Source organism: Nerophis lumbriciformis, linkage group LG16, assembly GCF_033978685.3.
Source record: "Nerophis lumbriciformis linkage group LG16, RoL_Nlum_v2.1, whole genome shotgun sequence".
NCBI lineage: Eukaryota > Metazoa > Chordata > Actinopteri > Syngnathiformes > Syngnathidae > Nerophis > Nerophis lumbriciformis.
Genome location: NC_084563.2, coordinates 29,541,029 through 29,564,421, shown reverse-complemented (window position 1 = coordinate 29,564,421; position 23,393 = coordinate 29,541,029). Strand labels below are relative to the sequence as shown.

Here is a 23,393-nt window from a genome sequence, read left to right as displayed (position 1 = left end):
CGGCGTCATTATATTATATTTTTTATATATATTAATAAATACATAGAGCAATATTTCCCCCTTGTGGTTCTGTGCCGTCACAACTCCAACCATAACAGAAGTTGTAACACTGAAACACCCTCAGGAAAAAGTGCTTTAAGACGTGGCTAGCTAGTAAGTAGATAACATCCATCCGCAGTCTGCAATGTTTTAGCTACTTCTAAATCACTAATCCTGGCCTCCATGGCGACAAATAAAGTAAGTTTCTCACTGCAGGACGAGGAATAGCATAACATGCTTCACTACACACCGTAGGAGGATACAATAGCTCACCGGCGTCACAATGTAAACAAACGCCATGGGTGGATCTACACCTGACATCCACTGTAATGATACTATGAATACATCGATATTTTATCGTTTAAAAAAAATGTATATTATGTTTATAAAGTCAGTAAATATGTCCCTGGACACATGAGGACTTTGAATATGACCAATGTATGATCCTGTAACTACTTGGTATCAGATAGATATCTAAATGTGTGGTATCATCCAAAACTAATAGTAAAGTAGTAGTAAAGTAGTAAAGTATCAAAGAAGAGAAGAATAAGTGATTATTACATTTTAACAGAAGTGTAGATAACACATGTTAAAACAGAAAGTAAGCAGATATTAACAGTAAATGAACAAGTAGATGAATAATAAATGTTTACAGTTTGTCCCTCATAATGTGTACAAAATAATAGGTGTATAAATGACACAATATGTTACTGCATACGACTAATTAGGAGTCTTTGTTTGTTTACTTACCGGTACTACTAAAAGACAAGTTGTCTAGTATTTTATTTAAGGACTAAATTACAATAATAAACATATGTTTCATGTACCCTAAGATTTTTTGTTCCAATAGAGCCAATAATGACATTTTTTGTGGTGCCCTTTATTTAGAAAAGTATTGAAATACATTTTGGTACCGGTAACAAAATATTGGTATGGGGACCACCCTACTGGCCACAGGCAGAATGTGACGACATGCATTAGAAGGACAGTATTAATAAGGATTCATATCGTATGGTCTATATGGCACACCCCTAGTAGCGTCAGGATGCAAGACAAAAGGTGACTTTTCAACGTCCTTACCCTGACTAGATGGCCCAGAGCAAAGGCAAAGGCTTTCTGCACCACAGTGCTTCTGTCATGGATGCCGCTGAGCAGAGCACTCATCAGTTTACCTGACAGCAACACAAACATCAGCGTTAGTGTGAGCGTGTGCTTCTTCACACCACAAGGTCAGCAGGTGTGTCACCTGAGTGTGCGGTCAGGTCTTGGGGACATTGCACTGTGAGGGAAACAATCACACTGGCACAACCGCCCTGTGGAGAGACCACAACACACAACTCGTCAACATTGGCATTGCAAAACATGGGAAAAAAACATATTGCAGTAAAGGATTTTCATTTTCATCACAAAACCCCATAAAATCAAATAAAAAAAGGTGACTAGTTGTTCGCATGCCTGATATATAACATGATATAAGGCTTCAGTGAGAAAACCTATTATATTGCCTGAATGAAAATAAAAACAGAATTATGGGCTTTTTCATGGTCAGCACATTTTTTAGGCTGGCTCACATTTTTCCTTCATCTTAAAGAAAATATGAGGAAGTGTGAGCAGAGGCATGCTTTTCCTCAAAGGTGATAAAATGTTTTAGTGTTAGCATGATGTTGGCTACTCGTGCTAAAGCGTCAAATCATAAGGTTCTTGTATTTTTTAGTGTTAGCATAATGTTGGCTACTTGTGCTAAAGTGTCAAATCATAAGGTTCTTGTATTTTTTAGTGTTAGCATAATGTTGGCTACTTGTGCTAAAGCGTCAAATTATAAGGTTCTTGTATTTTTTTTAGTGTTAATATAAAGTTGGCTACTTGTGCTAAAGCATCAAATCATAAGGTTCTTGTATTTTTTAGTGTTAGTATAATGTTGGCTACTTGTGCTAAAGCGTCAAATCATAAGGTTCTTGTATTTTTTAGTGTTAGCATAATGTTGGCTACTTGTGATAAAGTGTCAAATTATAAGGTTCTTGTATTTTTTAGTGTGAGCATAATGTTGGCTACTTGTGCTAAAGTGTCAAATTATAAGGTTCTTGTATTTTTTAGTGTGAGCATGTTGGCTACTTGTGCTAAAGCGTCAAATTATAAGGTTCTTGTATTTTTTAGTGTTAATATAAAGTTGGCTACTTGTGCTAAAGCGTCAAATCATAAGGTTCTTGTATTTTTTAGTGTTAGTATAATGTTGGCTACTTGTGCTAAAGCGTCAAATCATAAGGTTCTTGTATTTTTTAGTGTTGGTATAATGTTGGCTACTTGTGCTAAAGTGTCAAATTATAAGGTTCTTGTATTTTTTAGTGTGAGCATAATGTTGGCTACTTGTGCTAAAGCGTCAAATTATAAGGTTCTTGTATTTTTTAGTGTTAATATAAAGTTGGCTACTTGTGCTAAAGCGTCAAATCATAAGGTTCTTGTATTTTTTAGTGTTAGCATAATGTTGGCTACTTGTGCTAAAGTGTCAAATCATAAGGTTCTTGTATTTTTTAGTGTTGGCATAATGTTGGCTACTTGTGCTAAAGCGTCAAATTATAAGGTTCTTGTATTTTTTTAGTGTTAATATAAAGTTGGCTACTTGTGCTAAAGCATCAAATTATAAGATATAAGTATTTATAAATACACATTTGTAGGCTAAATGAACCTCTTCAACATAAAAAAAATCTAATTATAAGGTTCTTGTATTTGGATGTGAGTTTGCAGGCAGTTTTGGATGCCTGTGTTCACAGGGTTTTGCAGTCTGGCTAAGTTGTGACGTACTTATTTAAACGTTAAGTAGAGCTCTCAGCCAGAAGGGGATGAGGGAGGCTAAGATAAAATGTCATTTTAAAGGGTGTGAATTAGGAGATGGAGATGGAGACGGAGAGTGAGGTGTACCTTGGTGCCCAGGCCCACTCCACTCTTGAGCAGCTCACACAGCCTTGGAACCAGCTCTGCCAGCACTGTAACATCCACGTGCTGCAAACACTGAACACAACACATGGAGCGGTCACCCCAGAACTAACACGACTAATACAACCCTGCTGTTTAGCTACCATATTGATGGTTTCCATCATTGGAGAGGACTTGGCCGCACTCAGCCTAGCAGCATCCATGGCACTCTTCTCCTGCTCGGTGGCTCTTAGGCTCAGGTAGTTGAGCACCTGCGGCTCCAAGGTGCTGAGGGCCTCCAGTAAGGCTGGGATGAGTCGGGAAGCGTGGGGCTTCAGTCGGGCGCCGGCTGTCTTACTGATCTTCACCAGGGTCTGGATGCTGGCACAAAAAACAACAACCTCTTAGTGATTGAGACATGAGAGACAACAACAACAACATACCTGAGCGAGCGGACCTCAGACACACTGCTGACAATCCCCTTCTCCAGCAAGGAGGGCAGCAGTGCAGCCACAGTCCTCTGTGCCATAGACCCAGTAGACTCACACATGCGAGCGCACACCTGTGCAGAGTCACCTTCTCAATCCTACATCGACATTCCATCCAGCAATGATTGTGTGCTGTACCTTACTGAGAGTCTTCAGTGTCAGATCTGCAGCCTTTCTCACAGACTCCTGAAAATACAACCATGGCAGGCTCAGAACAACATTTGTCTAAATCATTCAAATAAACCATCAGGATTTGTTTAAAAATGTAATACAATATTTTCATGAACTAATTGACTTGTCCAGGGTGTAGCCCGCTTTCTGCACGAATGCAGCTGAGATAGCGACCCCAAAAAGGACAAGCGGTAGAAATGGATGGATGGATGGAAATCATGTATAAAGCACTTAAAACAGGTGTGGCCATTACGTGGATGGTGGAGGGTGTGTCAGTCATCCCAGCCAGGCATGACAAAAATAGACCTAAAAATGATGGATCACCAAACTTCACCAAGACGTGACTTTGGTCACTTGATTGACGTTCACGGCACCCGAGGGTTTTGATTGATTGAGACTTTTAATAGTAGATTGCACAGTACAGTACATATTATAGAAACAAGTCTTGCTTTTCTTTTACTGTGAAACAGAAATTGGTGGAAACAACCTTTTTACCTGTTATTGACTATGGAGATGTGTTGTACATGAATGCTACTGCTGGTTGTCTCCACAAGCTGGATAGTGTGTACCACGGGGCGCTGAGATTCATCACCAACTGCGCTCCCCTTACTCACCATTGTGTGTTATACTCAATGGTTAATTGGACATCTTTATGTGCTTGACACCTCAATCATTAGTATGTTTTCATCTATAAAACCATTCTGGGTATCACTCCATCTTATCTGTCTTGTCTTTTAACAAAGAAACAAGGAAGTCACAATCTTTGTTCAATGAATGTTCTGCAATTTGTCGTCCCCAAAGTAAGAACTGAACTGGGCAAGAAAGCATTTAGGTTTTCAGCACCAAAGGCTTGGAATAACCTACAATCGAATATTAAACTTCAAACCCTAGTTATGTTGAATGAGTTTAAAGCTTCTGTGAAAGGACTGCAGTCTACCTTGTCCGTATGCACATGTGTCATGTGAGCAAGTTTTAATATTGTAAATGTGATGTTTTATGTGTTGTTTACTGTTTTTAATGTAACCTTGCTGCTGCCCTCTTGGCCAGGCCTGCCTTGGAAAAGAGATCTTTGATCTCAATGGGATTTTACCTGGTTAAATAAAGGCTAATAATAATAATATTCCGTACAATTGACCACTAAATGGTAACACCCCAATAAGTTTATCAACTTGTTTAAGTCGGGGTCCACGTTAATCAAATCAGGGTCTTGTGAGATGACGCTGGTTGCTGCCAGATCATTATTAAGAAACAACGACCGACAGGAAGGCGAGAAACACCTTTTTAATTTCAACAGACTCTCACCTGCCATCAAAACTCGAAAGACCGACTGCGCAGTTCCTGTCTTCACAATAAAAGCCCTGCTCACCTTGATGTCGTCCAGAACTCTGAACAAGGTCTCCCACATTTCAGCCAAGTGATCGATGATGTCATCAGCTTGGCGGCCGCGAACCAGGTCATTGAGGGCCAGACAGCTGCAAGATTTGACATTTACTACCACACGTTTCTTTCAATAGTTGGCCAACATACTTCCCACTTAGATTTGTTACCTGGACTCCCGCACCCTCCAAGCGTTGCTGGTGAGGTTGGAGATGACATCGTGCAAGATCTCCTTCAGGTACTTGTCCACCTAACCCAGCCCAATAAAGAGAAATTAATACACACGTGCTTTAGTCTCCATGCGGATGGAGGAGCGGCGTGTCCTACCAGGGTCTTATCAGTGACCAAGGCGTCCCAGATGCTGGTCATGGCCTGGCGGATGCTCAGGTTGGGATCAAACTGGTAGCGGTAAAGCCGTGGCACCAGCTGCGGGAGAAACGGGGCCAGCTGCTCCCCGGCCTTGGTGGCGATCATGTGGAAGCCGAATGCGGCGCCCTGAAAAGATCATGTTGGAGGGGTTGTGAGGATAGACCATTCCTTGGAGCCAAAACACTGCCAGTCACATTTGGGAGTAGGGAAAAAAATTGGCGTTGTAGAAAAAGTTTCATTAGCAGCAAAACAAGTTTTGTCAACAAATAAATACAAACATTGAAAAAATACACAATTTCTGGTGGATACGTTTTGGTATCATGGCATGTTTTCAATGCAAATATTCACATTTTAGTACACTTTTATTGTCTTTCACAGGTTGTTATTTTCAACTTTTTCTTTCTCACATTCACTTCTCTTTGTTTCAAACTAATGGCAGCGATTTGGCGTGGAGGGCGGGGCTTACATCAAGTTCAACCAGAAGCAGTTTTACTAGACTTTGGCTGGCAGGCAAAACACCGTAGAAGAAGACAGGAGATCAAGTTGAAGTTATACCTTTAGGTCAACCTAGACGTACTTGGAAGATGTAGTAGAAACGCTACAGAAATGGAAAAATTAAATGATCCATGTTTGTCTCGATACAGCCGTGATATTTGACAAAACTCTGCATCGTTCATTTCTACGCTCAGAAAAAAGAATGAATTTAAAAAGAAACAAAACTGAAAAAAGGGACGCGAATGTGGAAAAAACTAAGTTGAAAATAAAAACCTGTGAAAGTAATATTGTCCCAATACCAATATTTTGGTACCGGTACCAAAATGATTTCGATACTTTTCGGTATTTTTTTAAATAAAGGGGACCACAAAAAATTGTGTTATTGGGTTTATTTTAACAAAAAATCTTAGGATACATTAAACATATGTTTATTATTGCAAGTTTGTCCTTAAATAAAATAGTGAACATACTAGACAACTTGTCTTTTAGTAGTAAGTAAGCAAACAAAGGCTCCTAATTAGTCTGCTGACGTATGCAGTTCTATTATTTTGTCAAAATTATTAAGGACAAGTGGTAGAAAATGGATTATTAATCTACTTGTTCATTTACTGTTAATATCTGCTTGCTTTCTCTCTTAACATGTTCAATCTACACTTCTGTTAAAATGTAATAATCACTTATTCTTCTGTTGTTTGATACTTTACATTAGTTTTGGATGATACCACGAATTTGGGTATGGATCCGATACCAAGTCGTTACAGGATCATACATTGGTCATATTCAAAGTCCTCATGTGTCCAGGGACATATTTACTGACTTTATAAACATAATATTGTTGCGCTTTTAGCGTGAAAGCAAGACAACTTGAAGTATCGTTTGACACACAAAAACGTGTGCGTCGTTTATTCCTCCAAAAACCAGAATAAATGAACGCTTACGTCACACACCCTCCAAAATGGCGGGAACAACAAACCCCCACCTTTGGGAAAATCTCCTGACGGCCACTTAAAGGGGCTGCACTGAATTACACACTCTTAACTGCATATATGAATGTAAACAAGAACAACATTGTTATGTGCACAATAGAACAATGGCAGTGAATAATGAGGACAAAGTCAAGTAAACACGTGTGGTGAATTATGTCCTTAAATCAACCGCTACAATATACATTTTTTGTTGTGATGCCAAAAAATATTGACGTAATCATAGTAGTATCGACTATCATTACAGTGGATGTTAGGTGTGGATCCACCATGGCGTTTGTTTACATTTTGACGCTGGTGCGCTACGGTGAAGCATGTTTAGCTATTCCTCGTCCTGCAGGGATGATACTTGTAAGAGTGGCGGATACTTGGGGTGGCGGACTGGTACTTTTCAGAGGCGGTATAGTACCAAAAATGATTCATTAGTATCGCGGTACTATACTAATAGCGGTATACCGTACAACCCTATGTGAAACACACAAAAATAATAATAGTGTATAAAAATATGAATATTGCCATCCAAAACATGTCCTGATACAAAAAAAATATCCACCAAAAATATTTGAAATATCGCAATATTTGAAAAGTGACACGGTGAAGGACAACTGTGTGTGTGCCGTGTTAATATTACGTAGCACAACACACCAATATTAAAAGTTCCTGACTTGTTTATCTTCTTGTGTGGAGTCTGGTACAGATGTAGAAAACCTTCATGTGTGCAGCAGACTTTAGCAGACCAATACCTTTCGGGAGTTCCACATGGCATGATGGTTGGCCAGGTTCATAAACTTGTAGACCAGATCGGGCTGGTTCAGGTCGCTAGCCAGCGAGCAGAGCTCCTTGTATGTGGACAGGTTATGGCTGTGGGGGGACAAGGCGAGGGCGTGTAACATGTGACAAATACTTCACAATGTGCAACATGAACGAGGGCTGCACGATTCATTCGTTCATCTTAATTAGTGCCACAGCTTAACTGCAAGGATCTGAGGCTTTTTTTCTCCACCTTCACCACCATTTGAGTGACAGATGTGTTGGCCAATCAGAATGGTTGTGTTCGTCTCTCGCTTCCAACAGGGAGAAAGAGGTCTCACTCTGTGCATATTTAACAGTAGAATTAACTGAACAGAGCGAGCCCTCTTTTCACTCATTCACAATATTTGTCTTGGCGGGCGGACAGCGAAGCCGCCAGCTTTACACAAACAGGAAGTACAGACAGAGAGCCTTGCGACTCGATTGTGAGAAGTTCTGCAGAGAAAGGAAAAAAGTATAATTACGAAGCCAAATGTCCTGTTGTGGGAATATTTCAACTTCAAACCGGATGGGCAATATGAGCCCATCAACACGGACCAAGGAGCGAGAATGCCGTGATCGTGTGATGGCAACTGGGAAAAAATGCAGTTTAAGATGTTTAAGTTATATTTTTGCATACAGAAATTAGTCCATTTTATTTTTTGTTTGTTTATTTAAAATAAAGTTATTTACCTTCCAATGACAGTACAATAGTAAACAATTACACAGTAATGAAAAATAAGTGCATATCCTTTTAAATGGTTACTTGCATTATTCTTCCACATTATCATTACATTATAAACTGTGTATAGTTTTTATCGTCTATTTCTTCAGTTTAAGAGCAGGATGTAGACAAAAGTCTGCCTGCATAAAGACAAATATTTTTGAAAGTAAATTATTGCATATTGTTGTAATGTATTAAGACAAGAATATGTTGATTGACAGTCTAAATCAGAGGTGGCCACACTTTTTCTGCAGGCGAGCTACTTTTCAATTGACCAAGTGCAGGAGATCATTCAGATATATCATTTATATTGATTTATTTATGAAAGAGAGGTTAACAAGTTAAAGGTGTTTAATGATAATACAAGCATGTTTAACATTATTTCTTTCATGAAGACAAGAATATAAGTTGCTATGATTGTGATGACTTGCATTGATTGGAATCAGACAGTAGTGATGATAACGTCCACACTGCGTGGCGCAGTGGAAGAATGGCCATGCGCGACCCGAGGGTCCCTGGTTCAATCCCCACCTAGTACCAACCTCGTCATGTCCGTTGTGTCCTGAGCAAGACACTTCACCCTTGCTCCTGATGGGTGCTGGTTAGCGCCTTGCATGGCAGCTCCCTCCATCAGTGTGTGAATGTGTGTGTGAATGGGTAAATGTGGAAGTAGTGTCAAAGCGCTTTGAGTACCTTGAAGGTAGAAAAGCGCTATACAAGTACAACCCATTTATCATTTATTTTTAAATGGAGGAGAAAAAAGTCCTCCTTTCTGTCCAATACCACATGAAAGTGCTTGCTTTTTGTTTGTCCAGCTTCCATACTCCTTTTTATACACTTTACAAGAAATACATTGGCGGCAAACTCCGTAGCTTGTTAGCTTGTGCACGCTAGCTTTCTGAGACTCTTATTTTGTTAGCGCAGGCAGGATGAAGCAGCGCTTTTATTGTGAAGACAGGAACTGTGTGGTCAGTCTTAAGGCTTTTGATGGGAGGTACGGTTGAAATAAAAAGTGTTTCTCGCCTTCCTGTCGGTCGTTTTTTCTTGACAATAATCTGGCAGCAGCCAGCGTCATCTCACACGACCCTCGGGTGCCGTGCATGTCAATCAAGTGACCAAAGTCACGTCTTGGTGAAGATTGATGATCGCTCATATTTAGAACTATTTTTTTAATGCCTGGCTGGGATGACTGACACACCCTTCACCACTGGCTCGCCATCCACGTAATGGCCACCCCTGGTCTAAAAGTAAAATGTCTTCCTTCACTCCTTATTTTAGCAGTTATACGCATTTTTACATATGAAATATAAAAATTGCAAATCAAATCGCAATTTTGGAGAGAAAAATCGCAATTAGGTTTTTTTCTGAAAATGGTGCAGCCCTAACATGACCAGTAGATGACTTACCCATCAGGTGTTTTGCCCAAACCGTCTCCTTGGAACACCTCCGTGTCTTCTGAGACAGCATGTTTTATTCTATTTGGACACATTAGCTAGCGTGAATGTCGATCTTACGGCAGGAAGGTCACTCTATCTTCATGTTCATCCTCTCACCTTTTGCCGGTCATGAGTGTTTCCACCAGGGTGGACACCAGTTCTTGCTGGTCTCCTTCCCCGCCCATCTCATAGACCAGTCCAAGGCCTTTTGATGCCACATCCTGACTCAGATCTGGTTCACAGAAGAGATTAGTTACAACAATTCCCGACTATTGAAAAAAGTGGTGAAGATAAGTGTCCTACCATCCGGTTCTGAAAGAACAGAGATGAATGCCACCTGGATCTCCTTCAGATGGGACTGCAAGAGAATAGACATGACTTCTACACTCCAGTAGGACTGTTCCTGCTGACTTAAGGTAACACAACACATACTTTGATTTCCTTGTGTTGGCTGAGCTTCTTGACCAGGGAGAGGAGCCAGATGCACGCTGCCTGTCGGATGTGAGGGTTCTGGCTGGGTATGTACTTTGACAAGACCGAGTTGAGGACCCAAGGAACCATGTCATTGTTTTTCACATCTGGCAATGAAAGATGGTGTCGTGACCACAATTCACTGATGTCAAAGCTCAGATAAAAGTTGGAAGAGTATGATTAGCCTGGTTGTTGATGTCCACGATATACAGTCGTGGTCAAAAGTGTACATACACTTGTAAAGAACATCATGTCATGGCACATTTGCTCACATTTTCAGTAGACCCATAATAAATTCATAAAAGAAGCAAACTTCATGTTTTTTGTGACCAACAAGTATGTGCTCCAATCACTCTATCACAAAGAAAGTTGTAGAAATGATTGTAAAGTCAAGACAGCCATGACATGATGTTCTTTACAAGTGTATGTACACTTTTGACCACGACTGTATATCCCTACAATCTTTACTGATTTGTACCTTAGTTGTGTAGCAAAACACAGTTTCAATCATCAAGTCAACAAAAACAAGACTGAGCTATCACTTTCATGGCGCTGAATACATGAGAACATGTCATGACTCCAAAGAAAAAATATATTATACAGTGGTACCTCAACTTAAGAGTATTCATTGAAATACTTAAAGAAATGATCAAAAACATGACAGAGAGTTGTCTGCTGCTAGTCTGCACCATACAGAAGCAGAATTAGTCTAACATCAGCCAAGTATTGTAAATCATTTCTCACCGGAGGATGTTTATCCATGAAAATATGGAAAAGCTACTGAGGGTGTGTTTGACGAAAAGGAGATACTGCTGAAGTCCATACTGCACATGATTACTACGTGACTTCATAAAACTACTGTCGTTAGTAGTACATTCTATTGTATCCTTTTTATACAGTATTTCCTATCCTGAAGTGTATTTTTCTTTTAAAAGGCATGTTACTGTTCAAATTGTACTGTTTTAGGGGAATTCATTTCAACGGGAGATGTTAATTTAGGATACAAGTGTTCCGAGTCCGGCACAGAATCGATTACCGGTAAGTTCATAAATTGAGGTAGTACTGTATCATGTAGAAATCTGAAGTACTGTTACATATTACACAAGTTTGAACATGCCCAAAACAATACATGTTTTCTGTGCATTAACATACTTGCTAGTGACTCGGTGCAGACTATACTTCTTACTTGGTGGTGGGCTGTACTGGTCTTCAGTGCAGGTCCATGGATCTCTTACAGCTCCAGATCTGGTGCCTAAAGCTGCATTGGTGATGGCCTCTCCCACTGTGAACTGCAACTCCACTTGCTTGGCCTGTGAGATACATCCTGTGTAAGGCTCATTGACACCAGGGCTGTTGTACTAAACTCTGTACATCCAACACAATGTGGCTCACCTCCACTGAGTCCATGAGTCCTTGTAACAGCTTCTTCTGGTGTGGGAAGTCTCCGTCTCCTACCGGTAAATAGCCCAGAGTCTGGATTGATCGCTCCTTGGCCTAGATGAAGAACATGGGAAGATGAAGACGAGCAAGATGAAGAACTCATGTTAATGTGGGGTATGTGCAGTGCACCTGCAAAGTATTCACAGCACTTCACTTTCCCACATTTTGTTATGTCACAGCCTTATTCCAAAATGGAATAATTAATTTTTGTCCTCAAAATTCTACACACAATACCCCAATAATGACAAGGTGAAAAGTAGTACCTTTATTTTTGTAGATGTATTAAAATTAAAAAACAAAACAAAATCACATGAACACAGAGTAAGTATTGACAACTTTTGCTCAATACTTAGTTGATGCACCTTTGGCAGAAATTGCAGCCTCTATAGTCTTTTTGAATATGATGCCACAAGCTTGGCACACCTATCTTTGGGCAGTTTGGCCCATTCCTCTTTGCAGAACCTCTCAAGCTCATCAGGTTGTATGGGAAGTGTTGGTTTTCATCCAGGATGTCTCTGTACATTGCTGCATTCATATGTCCCTCTATCCTAACTAGTCTCCCAGTTCCGCTGAAAAGTATCCACACAGCATGATGCTGCCACCACTGCAGGGATGGTATTGGTGGTGATGAGCGGCGCCTAGTTTCCTCTAAACATTCACGCCAAAGACTTCAATCTTTGTCTCTCATCAGATCAGAGGATTTAGTTTCTCATGGTCTGAGAGTCTTGCAGGTGCATTTTGTCAAACTTTTGACTAAGAACTAGCTTCCGTCTGGCCACTCTACCATGCACGCCTGATTGGTGGTTTGTCCTTCTGGAAGGTTCTCCTGTCTCCACAAAGGAATGCTGTAGCTCTGACAGAGTGACCATGGTCTTGGTCACCTCCCTGACTAGACTAAGATGGATGCAGCAATGTACAGAGACATCCTGGATGAAAACCAACGCTTCCCATCCAATCTGATGGAGGGAAAGATGAATGAAGCAATGTACAGAGACATCCTGGATGAAAACCAACACTTCCCATCCAACCTGATGGAATGAGATAAAGTGCCCAAAGATAGGTGTGCCAAGCTTGTGGCATTGTATTCAAAAAGACTTGAAGTTATAATTGCTGCCAAAGGTGCATCAACTAAGTATTGAGCAAAGAGTCTGAATACTGATATACCGGTACATGTCATTTTTTAGTTTATCATTAAAAAAAAAAACTTTTCACATTTTCATTATGGGGTATTGTGTGTAGAGGTTTGAGGACACAACTGATGTATTCCATTGTGGAATAAGGCTGTGGAGAAAGTGCAGCGCTGTGAATAATTTGATTGAACCCGTTCACCTTTGCACTCTCTTTGCCCGAGGGAATGCGAGCCAGCAGGTTTTCCACGACGGACAGTTTAGTGAGGCCCTCGCCCTCAGGAGGGATCAGCAGGGGGCCATTACGAGCAACTTCTCCCAGCGCTGTGCTCGCTGCTACTGCCAACAGAGCACTGCTGCTGTCCAGGAAAGACCCTTCATTGGGACACACACTTCAGTTTAACAGCCAGGAAACAAAACACTGCTAGAGTATGTATGCATACCAATGGTCTTTGTTGCCATGGCAACGATATCATCATCGTCTTGAGAGGTGACGCTCTCCTTGTCCACAGGCGCCTGGTATGTGGCACTTTTCTTTTTGCTCATGTACCTTCCCACCATGTAGCCCAGAGCCAGGACGGCACCATGCTGGGTCTCGGGACTCTGGATTTAGATTGTTCATGACTTGAAATACATGGAAGGAAATCTTTTACGGCGAGACAGTGGCTTACGCGGTTGTCTTTGGTGATTTTCAGCAGGTTGTGCACGGCGGCCTGCAGCTCATTGCCCGTCATGGTGGACACCACCACAGCGTACAGCTGGGCTGCCAGCTCCCTCATGTCCTCTTTGTTGGTGTTCATCAGACTCTGGTGAGGGAAACATCCGAGTATATCAGGGATTTATGCTGCCATTTGCAATACGACCATCCATCACGGACATCGGCCGATACCAATACCGATCACATGATATAACTGTAATTTTTTAGCTATCTGTGATCAAGGCACCGCTAAAAATAGTTTGTCTGCGTTAGCGCTTATAATAACAATATTGCTAATACTTGGTTAATATTCAGGTCACGGCATGTAAATGGAGTATTGTTGGATGGTTTTTGAGAAGGCTTTGTTGGCAGAATAGAGGCACTCCCATTAACTCCGTTGTGAGCTGACTTTTGTTAACGTTTATTTACGATCTAGAATGCATAAGGATTGTGAATGACAACAAAATTCCCCCAAAAAGTGCAGTTCCCCTTTAGGAAAATAAGAAATGCAGTTTATTTGCTGTAATGGAAGTGATTAGTGTTAAAGAGGAACTGCACTTGTTTTGAAATTTTGCCTATTGTTTACAATCATTATGAGAGACACGACGGATGGATTTTTTTTAATGCTTTCTAAATATTAAATAAATGCGATCAAAAGTCTGCTTACAATGGAGCCTATTGGAGCCGTTCAATTCTGCCTATAGAGCCCCTAAAAAACATCAAAACACCTCCATTATGTAACATTTATAATAACATCTAATATTTGCCTATTTTGATCATTTTAAGCATACGCGATGCGTTAATTTCAAAAACGCATCATGTTTGCTTTTTTTTCTTCTTCATCACTGTTTATTACTCGCTGCAGACTTAATTAGAGCCAACAAACATAATAAAACATCACTTACTGTACAATGTCTGCTGTCATTAAGACGCAGACTGCTAGGATGTTCATATATTCCCATTTATATTAAAAAATGACTCATGAACCTCATGAAGAAAAAGGGGTTGTGGGGACAAGCGCTTTTGTGTCGTTCTTGCCAGTTCCAGGTCTTAAACGGCTGTCAACTTGTCCCAACTTGTCAGATTACATCCTCAGCCATCTGCTTTTCAGGTCAGAGGCATGATTTATGATCTACAATAACCGTACAGGGAGCAAGGAAGCAGCAGACCACTCGAGGATGTAAACATAGGACACAGGAAGTGATAACGCGGCTGCTATAAATAGTTGGTCTACATTAGCGCTTATAATAACAATATCATATATACATATAATATAAATGTATAATGTATTTATATTATTCACATGTGAATAATGCTGTATAATAGACTGTATTTATGTTATTCACATGTGAATAATGCTGTATAATAGACTGTATTTATATTATTCACATGTGAATAATGCTGTATAATAGACTGTATTTATTTTATTCACATGTGAATAATGCTGTATAATGGACTGTATTTATATTATTCACATGTGAATAATGCTGTATAATAGACTGTATTTATGTTATTCACATGTGAATAATGCTGTATAATAAACTGTATTTATATTATTCACATGTGAATAATGCTGTATAATAGACTGTATTTATACTATTCACATGTGAATAATGCTGTATAATAGACTGTATTTATATTATTCACATGTGAATAATGCTGTATAATAGACTGTATTTATATTATTCAAATGTAAAAAAATACCTAAGTGTTTATTGTCTATTGTGAGCGAACTGTGGTGCTGAATTTCCCCCAGGGATCAATAAAGTACTTTCTATTCTATTCTATTTATCACTAATACTTATTCAAGTCACCAAATGTAAATGGACAAGTGTTGGCTCTTTTTGAATGTTTATTAGATTTTATGGGCGGAATAGTAGAGTTATTATTGGCTCCACTGTAAGCAGATTCTTATTTACATGTATTTAATATTTAGAATGCATTAAAAAATATCCATCTGTCGTCATGTCATTCATAATGATTGTGAACAATAGGCAACATTCCAAAACAAATGCAGTTCCCCTTTAACTTAGGGGAGTGTACGGAGACATAATCAGCAATGGTAAGGTTTTCCACGAGAGCCGGGTACATTCCTAGTGTATGCATATCAGAACACTTGTTTCAATAAGTCACCTTAATCCAGTCGATTTTATCGGCAAACTTGGGAGCCAGCTTCTCTGGGCAGACAGACACCACCTCCAGAAGACAGTACATTACAGGGATTCCTGTGAAATGAACAAAGTACCAGGATGTCACCTCGGTGTTTCAAGACATGGTATCAGAAAAGTGCATGCTGGTACCTCCTACAGCGGACAGCAGCTGCTGCAGCAGATCTATGTAGACTTCCACAGGGTTGGCCTCAGTGCCCTTCCACCCCAAAGACTCCGAGGACAGCAGTGAGTGCACGTAGCGGCCGATGGCTGGCGCGTCGTCCTGCATGTCTGCAAGTTGGGCGGACAGCGGCGTGGCTCCGGCGCTGAACACCAGACACATCCTGAGGTAGAGCACCATCTGGGGGAGGGGAGCAACATATGGCGCTCATGTTTTGTGTCGTTCTCGCAAGTTCCAGGTCTTAAACGGATGTCCATGTGTCCCAACTTGTCAGATTACATCCTCAGCCATCTATTTTTCAGGTGAGAGGCATGATTTATGATATAATAAACTCACAGGGAGCAAGGAAGCAGCAGACCACTCGAGGATGTAAACATAGGACACAGGAAGTGATCACGCCGCTGCTACAAATAGTTGGTCTGCGTTAGCGCTTATAATAACAATATCACTAGTACTTGTTAGTATTCTGTATTCATGGGTGACTCTCTCACTTTTAAACCTTTTATTGATCAACTTGGGAAGAAACAAAAACTTAAAATGGGTTTTTTCTTCCGAAATAAGAGATGTTTTTATTTTGGTGTAAAAAAGCGCCTTGTCTCTGCCACATCTGTGCTAGATTATGGTGATCTTTTTATATGAATGATACTCATTCCTGTCTTCAGATGGTGGACTGTGTTGACCATGCTTCTTTGAGATTCATCACAAACTGTGGAGCCATGACACACCACTGTGACTTGGACTCTCGGGTGGGATGGCCTTCTCTGTCCACTAGGTCAGTGTTTTTCAACCTTTTTTGAGCCAAGGCACATTTTTTTCATTGAAAAAAGGCGGAGGCACACCACCAGCAGAAATCATTAAAAACTGAAACTCAGCAGCCGACAATAAAAAGTCGTCGTCGCAATTGTTGGATATGACTTTAAAACATAACCAAGCATGCATCAATATAGCTCTTGTCTCAAAGCAGGTGTACTGTCACCACCTGTCACATCACACCCTGACTTATTTGGACTGTTTTGCTGTTTTCCTCTGTGTAGTGTTTTACTTCTTGTCTTGTGCTCCTATTTTGGTGGCTTTTTCTCTTTTTTTAGTACTTTCCTGTGGCAGTTTCATGTCTTCCTTGACCACTATTCCCCGCATCTACTTTGTTTTAACAATCAAGAATATTTCAGTTGTTTTTATCCTTCTTTGTGAGGGACATTGTTGATCGTCATGTCATGTTCGGATGTACATTGTGGATGCCGTCTTTGCTCCGCAGTAGGTCTTTGCTCTCGTCCAGCATTCTGTTTTTGTTTACTTTGTAGCCAGTTCAGTTTTAGTTTCATTCTGCATAGCCTTCCCTAAGCCTCAATGCCTTTTCTTAGGGACACTCACCTTTTGTTTATTTTTTGGTTTAAGCATTAGACACCTTTATACCTGCACGCTGCCTCCGCTGTTTCTGACATCTACGAAGCAATTAGCGACCTGCTGCCACTTATTGATATGGAAAAGTATAACGTGGTAAGTCTGCCGATCTCCAGACAGTACAGACACTCAACAACAACAAATTATTTGTGGATTATAATTACTGGTTTGCAAACATTTTTTTTAACCCAAATAGGTGAAATTAGATTATCTCCCACGGCACACCAGACTGTATCTCACGGCACACGAGTGTGGTTCACAGTGGTTGAAAAACACTGCACTAGGAGACAGTATCATTGGTACACTTTTATATACAAGGCTGTTCTGGGACTATTGCCCGATGACATTTGTGCAATGATTTTACAGAGAAGTACCAACTCTTATGCTCTGAGATCCAACAATCAGCTGTTGCTCGCACTGAGCTGGGGAATAAGCTCCTTGTGCTTGGAACATGTTCCAAAGAGACTGGAAGCTGACTGAATTTGTATCCTTAAATGCTTTTAAATCTAAACTGAGAGCATTTAAAGGAGCCTTAGTTATCTGTAAGTGTTTTACTTGATGTTCATCCTGTCATTTTCATGTGTAATGTGAATGTCATTTTATGTGTAACTTTGCTGCCTCTTGGCCAGAACTCCATTGAAAAACAGGTTTTTAATCTCAATTGGATTTTTTTTCTGGTTAAATAAAACATTTTTTTTAAATGTCCCAGTCAAGATTGGCAGTTGAAGGATATTTACCTCTGCGAAGGCAGACGGGTTGAAGGGAATAGCAGAGGTTCCAACAACGTATTTAGCAGGAGTCTTCATTCTCTGACATGCCTGATGAAGGTCACAAGAGGGAAACGTTGAGTTACAAAAAGATAGCAATAAGAAAAATGGGCATAGATTCACCTTCTCCTGGATGTAGGCCACCATCTCAGGAAAGGAAGGTATGGGCTTGGTTCCCTCCTTTTCAAAAGTCTTCTTTGAAAAAGTCCGCAACACTTTGCGAGCCTCCCCGCATACCTCCTCACGCCTAAGACGCATGGCAGGAAGAAAGGAACGTGACTCCAGTGTAAGTTACACACAACATGATATGGGTGTGTGTTGGACCTACGGGTCTCCAGCAGCCAGCAGAAGCAAGTACCTTGATGGCACGTGGTCGGGAGCAAACACTGTGCTGGCAAACTTCAAGGCAACTTGGCGAACTTGTACCTCGGGCTTTGCAACAACAAATCTTTATTCAAATACTGTGCAGTCAAACGTCTCAGTGGGCAAGAGCAGGCGTGTGAATTAAACTTCATGAAAAAGACTGAAAATAAGCCAGGTCCAAGGGGCTGCCCTGGTGGGGGGGCAAGGGGGAAACCCCCCTCCCCCAAGGCTCCTGTTTTTTCAGCAATTGAACATGCAGAAATTAGCCAAAAAAAGCACCATTTAAAGATGTTTTAGTGTTTAAAGAATTGTAAAATGATCAACAGAGTTGACATAAATACATACCCCATTCATCCAAATAAAAAATAAGTCTGTTTCAGTCACTATGCTATTTATTCACTGCAGTAATTGTGTTCACATCCACAGGAACCACATGGGTTAGCCTACTTTATACAGTATTTACAACCTTACTAGTGTTCACTTCACAGCCACAGATGGTTCATCTAGTTATTGACATTATTTACATATTACTATGTCTGTTTCAGTCACTATGCTATTTAGTCACTACAGTAATTATGTTCACATCCACAGGAACCACATGGGTTAGCCTACTCTATACAGTATTTACAACCTTACTAGTGTTCACTTCACAGCCACAGATGGTTCATCTAGTTATTGACATTATTTACACATTACTATGTCTGTTTCAGTCACTATGTTATTTAGTCACTACAGTAATTGTGTTCACATCCACAAAAACCACGTGGGTTAGCCTACTCTATACAGTATTTACAACCTTACTAGTGTTCACTTCACAGCCACAGATGGTTCATCTAGTTATTGACATTATTTACACATTACTATGTCTGTTTCAGTCACTATGTTATTTAGTCACTACAGTAATTGTGTTCACATCCACAGGAACCACATGGGTTAGCCTACTCTATACAGTATTGACAACCTTAATAGTGTTCACTTCACAGCCACAGATGGTTCATCTAGTTATTTACACATTACTTTGGCATGTTTGCTTTGATGGCTCTGACATGAGCCTTCCTGGTAAATTTCTGAGCTTGCATTTTCCTTTTTTTCTGCTTTAGTGGATTCTGCCTTGGATTTTATAGCCAATTTCTGTCTCTTCGACTCCCTCTCCACTTCTAACTGCTCCAAATGCAACAATCATAAAGAGTACAAACAATGTTTATTCTATTAGCTAACTTCCCTTATCTGAAGAGCCATTTGTGATTTATAGCATGAAATAACATATCTTGTAGTTGTTTCCATCCATCCATTTTCTACCGCTTATTCCCTTTGGGGTCGCGGGGGGCACTGGAGCCTATCTCAGCTACAATCGGGCGGAAGGCGGGGTACACCCTGGACAAGTCGCCACCTCATCGCAGAATTTTGTAGTTGTTTATGTTTCAAAATGATTCAACTATTCAATGTCAAAATATAAAGACTAGAAATAATGAACACAATGTCAGCTACTGTCTTGTTGTAAAACACCAATGAAAATGATATGTAGCATTTAGACAGGCTATACTGTAGCAAACATGTCTGCCACAATCATGTGTGTTCTTAAATGTGTATTCCACCTCTTCCATGTCGAGAGCAGTTTTGTTTTAAACTGACATGGTAAACAAGTCAAATGAATGTTTTATCATACATTTGTCCAAATATGGCCAAGTAGACACATTGTGGGTTTCCTGGACGTGGAGAGAATCCCTCTGCCAACTTCCACTAGTTTTTTTAATATATAAATCGCCCACTTGAATATTCCCTCTTCTCTTCTCCAACTCTTTCATTGTCATTTGCGATGTCTGTTGTGATTTCACTTCCTGGTTCCATGACCCGCCCTCTCTTGCCTCTGGTTGGCCTGTCCCTAATGTTTTGCACTAATCTTAACCAATCGTCACTCATCCTAGTAAACAACCAACCAATCATGGATGTTCTTATACGTAAACCAACCAATCATCATTGACGTTTCCCCTATAGTTTGTCCCCTGCCCGTGGAATTGTTTCGTTACGTAGTTCCATTTTTAACTTCATCATTTTTAATGGAAAACCGTCGTTTTTAACCACTTGATTATCAAAAACCGTACTCATTACGGGAAATCCGTAGTTGTTGGCAGGTATGGAAAAGAGACAGATCATGATTTTAACACACATTGTAGGTCGGAAAAAAATGAAAGATATTTTTTTATATTTTTACAAAGATAAAAAAGATGGATTTCCGACTATAGACGGAAAAATCACACGCCTGCGAGATGTTTGGAATGTTTTGCCTCCAAGGGCCAATGGCCAAATAACCATTTGAAGAATTGAGCCTCATACAATAAGAAATGTGATGAATTCACCTTCACAATATAGGCAGCCACCAAGGCTTCCATCAGGTTCAGTAGTGCCCCCTGGAGGTTGGCATACGCTCCTACCATCATGGATAAAGCCTCCTGGATGGCAAGACGAACATCCGGCTCCTCCTAAACAATACACGCAAGTAAGTAATGTGCAAAGATGAGGATGACGCAACACTCGCACCCACCTTGCACATGGACTCAAAAAACTGCTGCACGAGAGCAATATCCTTGGTGAAGAGCTGCGGCATACGGCTGGAGAAGAACCCAACATTTCAAACTGAGATGATGGATCAACTAATGTACAGCAAAAAGGTGCAAAACGTACCTTGAAAGTTTCCCGACTGCAGAATATGCAACACAAAGTAATTTAGGATCCTGTTGGACACATTGCACATGGTTTAGTACTGGAACATAAGTAGAAGTAGGAAGAAGTAGGAAGTCACCCTGATAATATTTCTGCTTTATGAATGAGAGCCATGTTAACACAATTGGTTTTGTTGGAAACAAAAAGCCCAGGCAGTGTTTCATTTAAAGTTAAAGTTAAAGTACCAATGATTGTCACACACACACACTAGGTGTGACGAAATTATTCTCTGCATTTGACCCATCACCCTTGATCACCATCTGGGAGGTGAGGGGAGCAGTGGGCAGCAGCGGTGGCCGCGCCCGGGAATCATTTTTGGTGATTTAACCCTCAATTCCAACCCTTGATGCTGAGTGCCAAGCAGGAAGGTAATGGCTCCCATTTTTATAGTTTTTGGTATGACTCGGCCGGGGTTTGAACTCATGACCTACCCATCTCAGGGCGGACATTCTAACCACTAGGCCACTAAGTAGGTTACATTTACATTTAAATGTACAGTACAGGCCAAAAATTTGGACACACCTCCTCCTCATTCAATGCGTTCTCTTTATTTTCATGACATTGTCACATCAAAACTATGAATGAACACATGTGGAGTTATGTACTTCACAAAAAAAGGTGAAATAAATGAAAACATGTTTTACATTCTAGTTTCTTCAAAATAGCCACCCTTTGCTCTGATTACTGCTTTGCACACTCTTAGCATTCTCTCCATGAGCTTCAAGCACACCTGTGAAGTGAAAACCATTTCAGGTGACTACCTCTTGAAGCTCATGGAGAGAATGCCAAGAGTATGCGAAAAAGTAATCAGAGCAAAAGGTGGCTATTTTGAAAAAAATAGAATATAAAACGTTTTTTCAGTTATTTCACTTTTTTGGTAAGTACATAACTCCACGTGTTCATTCATAGTTTTGATGCGACAATCTACAATGTAAATAGTCATGAAAATAAATTGAATGAGAAGGTGTGTCCAAACTTTTGGCCTGTACTGTATACCCCTAATCAAAGGTGATTACTTGCTTGCATAGTTCAAATTTGCTGAAGAAAAGACGCCAACATTTGAACACAAATACAATGTTATTGCCAGAATTTCATCCAGGAAGGTTTTTAAACGGTTTACTTGAATGCATGTCAGTTATTTGCACAAAACTCGGTACCAGTTTTAAGTTCTTTCAGGATGTATTTTGCCAGCAAGCACACCGGTCGCAGTCTCCTCACTCATTTCTGTACTGACGTATGCATTGATCTGATCACTGATCAGGTCATCTCAGTGTGTACATGATTAATGCCATAACTTTTTGGGATTAGTCACGAGTTAACACATTCATTTTGACAGCCCTAGTATTTAATTCCTATTAAATTGTTATTGTTATTGTCTAAGTTGCATGCACGTGTGCACGCACGCACACAGACGCACTGATCTGCCTTTTGTTGTTTTCTAATCTGAGGAGTAAACTGGGACAGTTCTCCGCTCCAACTTCAGCCTAGCCGGGCACCAAAGTGCGCTATGATGGAAAGGAGGCGTGTGAAGGGATTCTGACTCAATGCTCTTACCTCCTTGTATTCATTAATAAGCTTTGTAAGGCCATTCAGCAGCATCAGTCCTAAGGGCTTATTAGTGTCAGGGCACCTGAAACAACAGGAAAAACAAAACGTTGGTATAAGAAACAAACTGGTAATAAATATATATAGTGTGGTGGTGCAGAGAAATCACTGCCAAAACTCTACAAACACACAAAAATGTTTCCATGTGAAAGAAAACTAATTTCTTCAAGTAAAAAAAGATTTGCTAGTAAAAAAAACAATTTTCTGCAATTAACAAAACAAGTGGCAAGTATAAAAATAATTTCCTACAAGTTAAAACTTTTGACGGTAATATTCCACTCCGTGCAACCCACACACCTGCACTCAGAGTACCTGTAATTCTCACTCCACACCGACAGGTGGTGCCGCTGAGTCAGTTTAGGCCGTCAGAGCTACTGGTATTTGCGCATGGTGCCCTCCGCCAAAAATAACAGAAGGAGCAGCAAGGTGGGGAGTAAAATGGCAGACAGTAGAGAGTGTAAACAAGCTCAACCTGTAAGTTACCACATTATTTTTACTATTGACCTCGTCAATCATGCAATGTTATTTATCAATGCCTCTGGGTTATGTTGTAATGCCCTCATGGTCAGCTGGGAACAAACTGTAGCTCAAACTGCCTTAAATTGACTCAGCAGCACCACCTGTCGTCGCAGAGTGCGAATTACGGGTGCTCCGAGTGCAAGTATGCGGATCGCGCAGGGTAGAATTTT

At 40.4% G+C, this 23,393-nt stretch overlaps 1 protein-coding gene across 1 annotated transcript in view; it reads right to left on the bottom strand.

The window, feature by feature from the left end:
- The window catches only part of ecpas (Ecm29 proteasome adaptor and scaffold), a 62,897-nt gene that overhangs the window by 18,654 nt on the left and 20,850 nt on the right, over positions 1-23,393 (bottom strand). Inside the window, exons 11-38 of the mRNA XM_072914914.1 lie at positions 22,654-22,729; positions 21,061-21,110; positions 20,921-20,987; positions 20,736-20,858; positions 18,344-18,447; positions 18,139-18,262; positions 17,986-18,066; positions 15,817-16,027; positions 15,650-15,741; positions 13,491-13,625; positions 13,263-13,422; positions 13,022-13,194; positions 11,645-11,746; positions 11,439-11,562; positions 10,214-10,359; positions 10,085-10,139; positions 9,899-10,013; positions 9,752-9,820; positions 7,576-7,693; positions 5,313-5,480; positions 5,156-5,235; positions 4,975-5,080; positions 3,576-3,623; positions 3,393-3,511; positions 3,114-3,330; positions 2,956-3,045; positions 1,286-1,352; positions 1,120-1,211 (exon numbers count right to left, since the gene is read on the bottom strand). Coding sequence (XP_072771015.1) covers positions 1,120-1,211; positions 1,286-1,352; positions 2,956-3,045; positions 3,114-3,330; positions 3,393-3,511; positions 3,576-3,623; positions 4,975-5,080; positions 5,156-5,235; positions 5,313-5,480; positions 7,576-7,693; positions 9,752-9,820; positions 9,899-10,013; positions 10,085-10,139; positions 10,214-10,359; positions 11,439-11,562; positions 11,645-11,746; positions 13,022-13,194; positions 13,263-13,422; positions 13,491-13,625; positions 15,650-15,741; positions 15,817-16,027; positions 17,986-18,066; positions 18,139-18,262; positions 18,344-18,447; positions 20,736-20,858; positions 20,921-20,987; positions 21,061-21,110; positions 22,654-22,729 — 3,112 coding nt within the window. The remainder of the gene's footprint in view (positions 1-1,119; positions 1,212-1,285; positions 1,353-2,955; positions 3,046-3,113; positions 3,331-3,392; positions 3,512-3,575; positions 3,624-4,974; positions 5,081-5,155; positions 5,236-5,312; positions 5,481-7,575; positions 7,694-9,751; positions 9,821-9,898; positions 10,014-10,084; positions 10,140-10,213; positions 10,360-11,438; positions 11,563-11,644; positions 11,747-13,021; positions 13,195-13,262; positions 13,423-13,490; positions 13,626-15,649; positions 15,742-15,816; positions 16,028-17,985; positions 18,067-18,138; positions 18,263-18,343; positions 18,448-20,735; positions 20,859-20,920; positions 20,988-21,060; positions 21,111-22,653; positions 22,730-23,393) is intronic.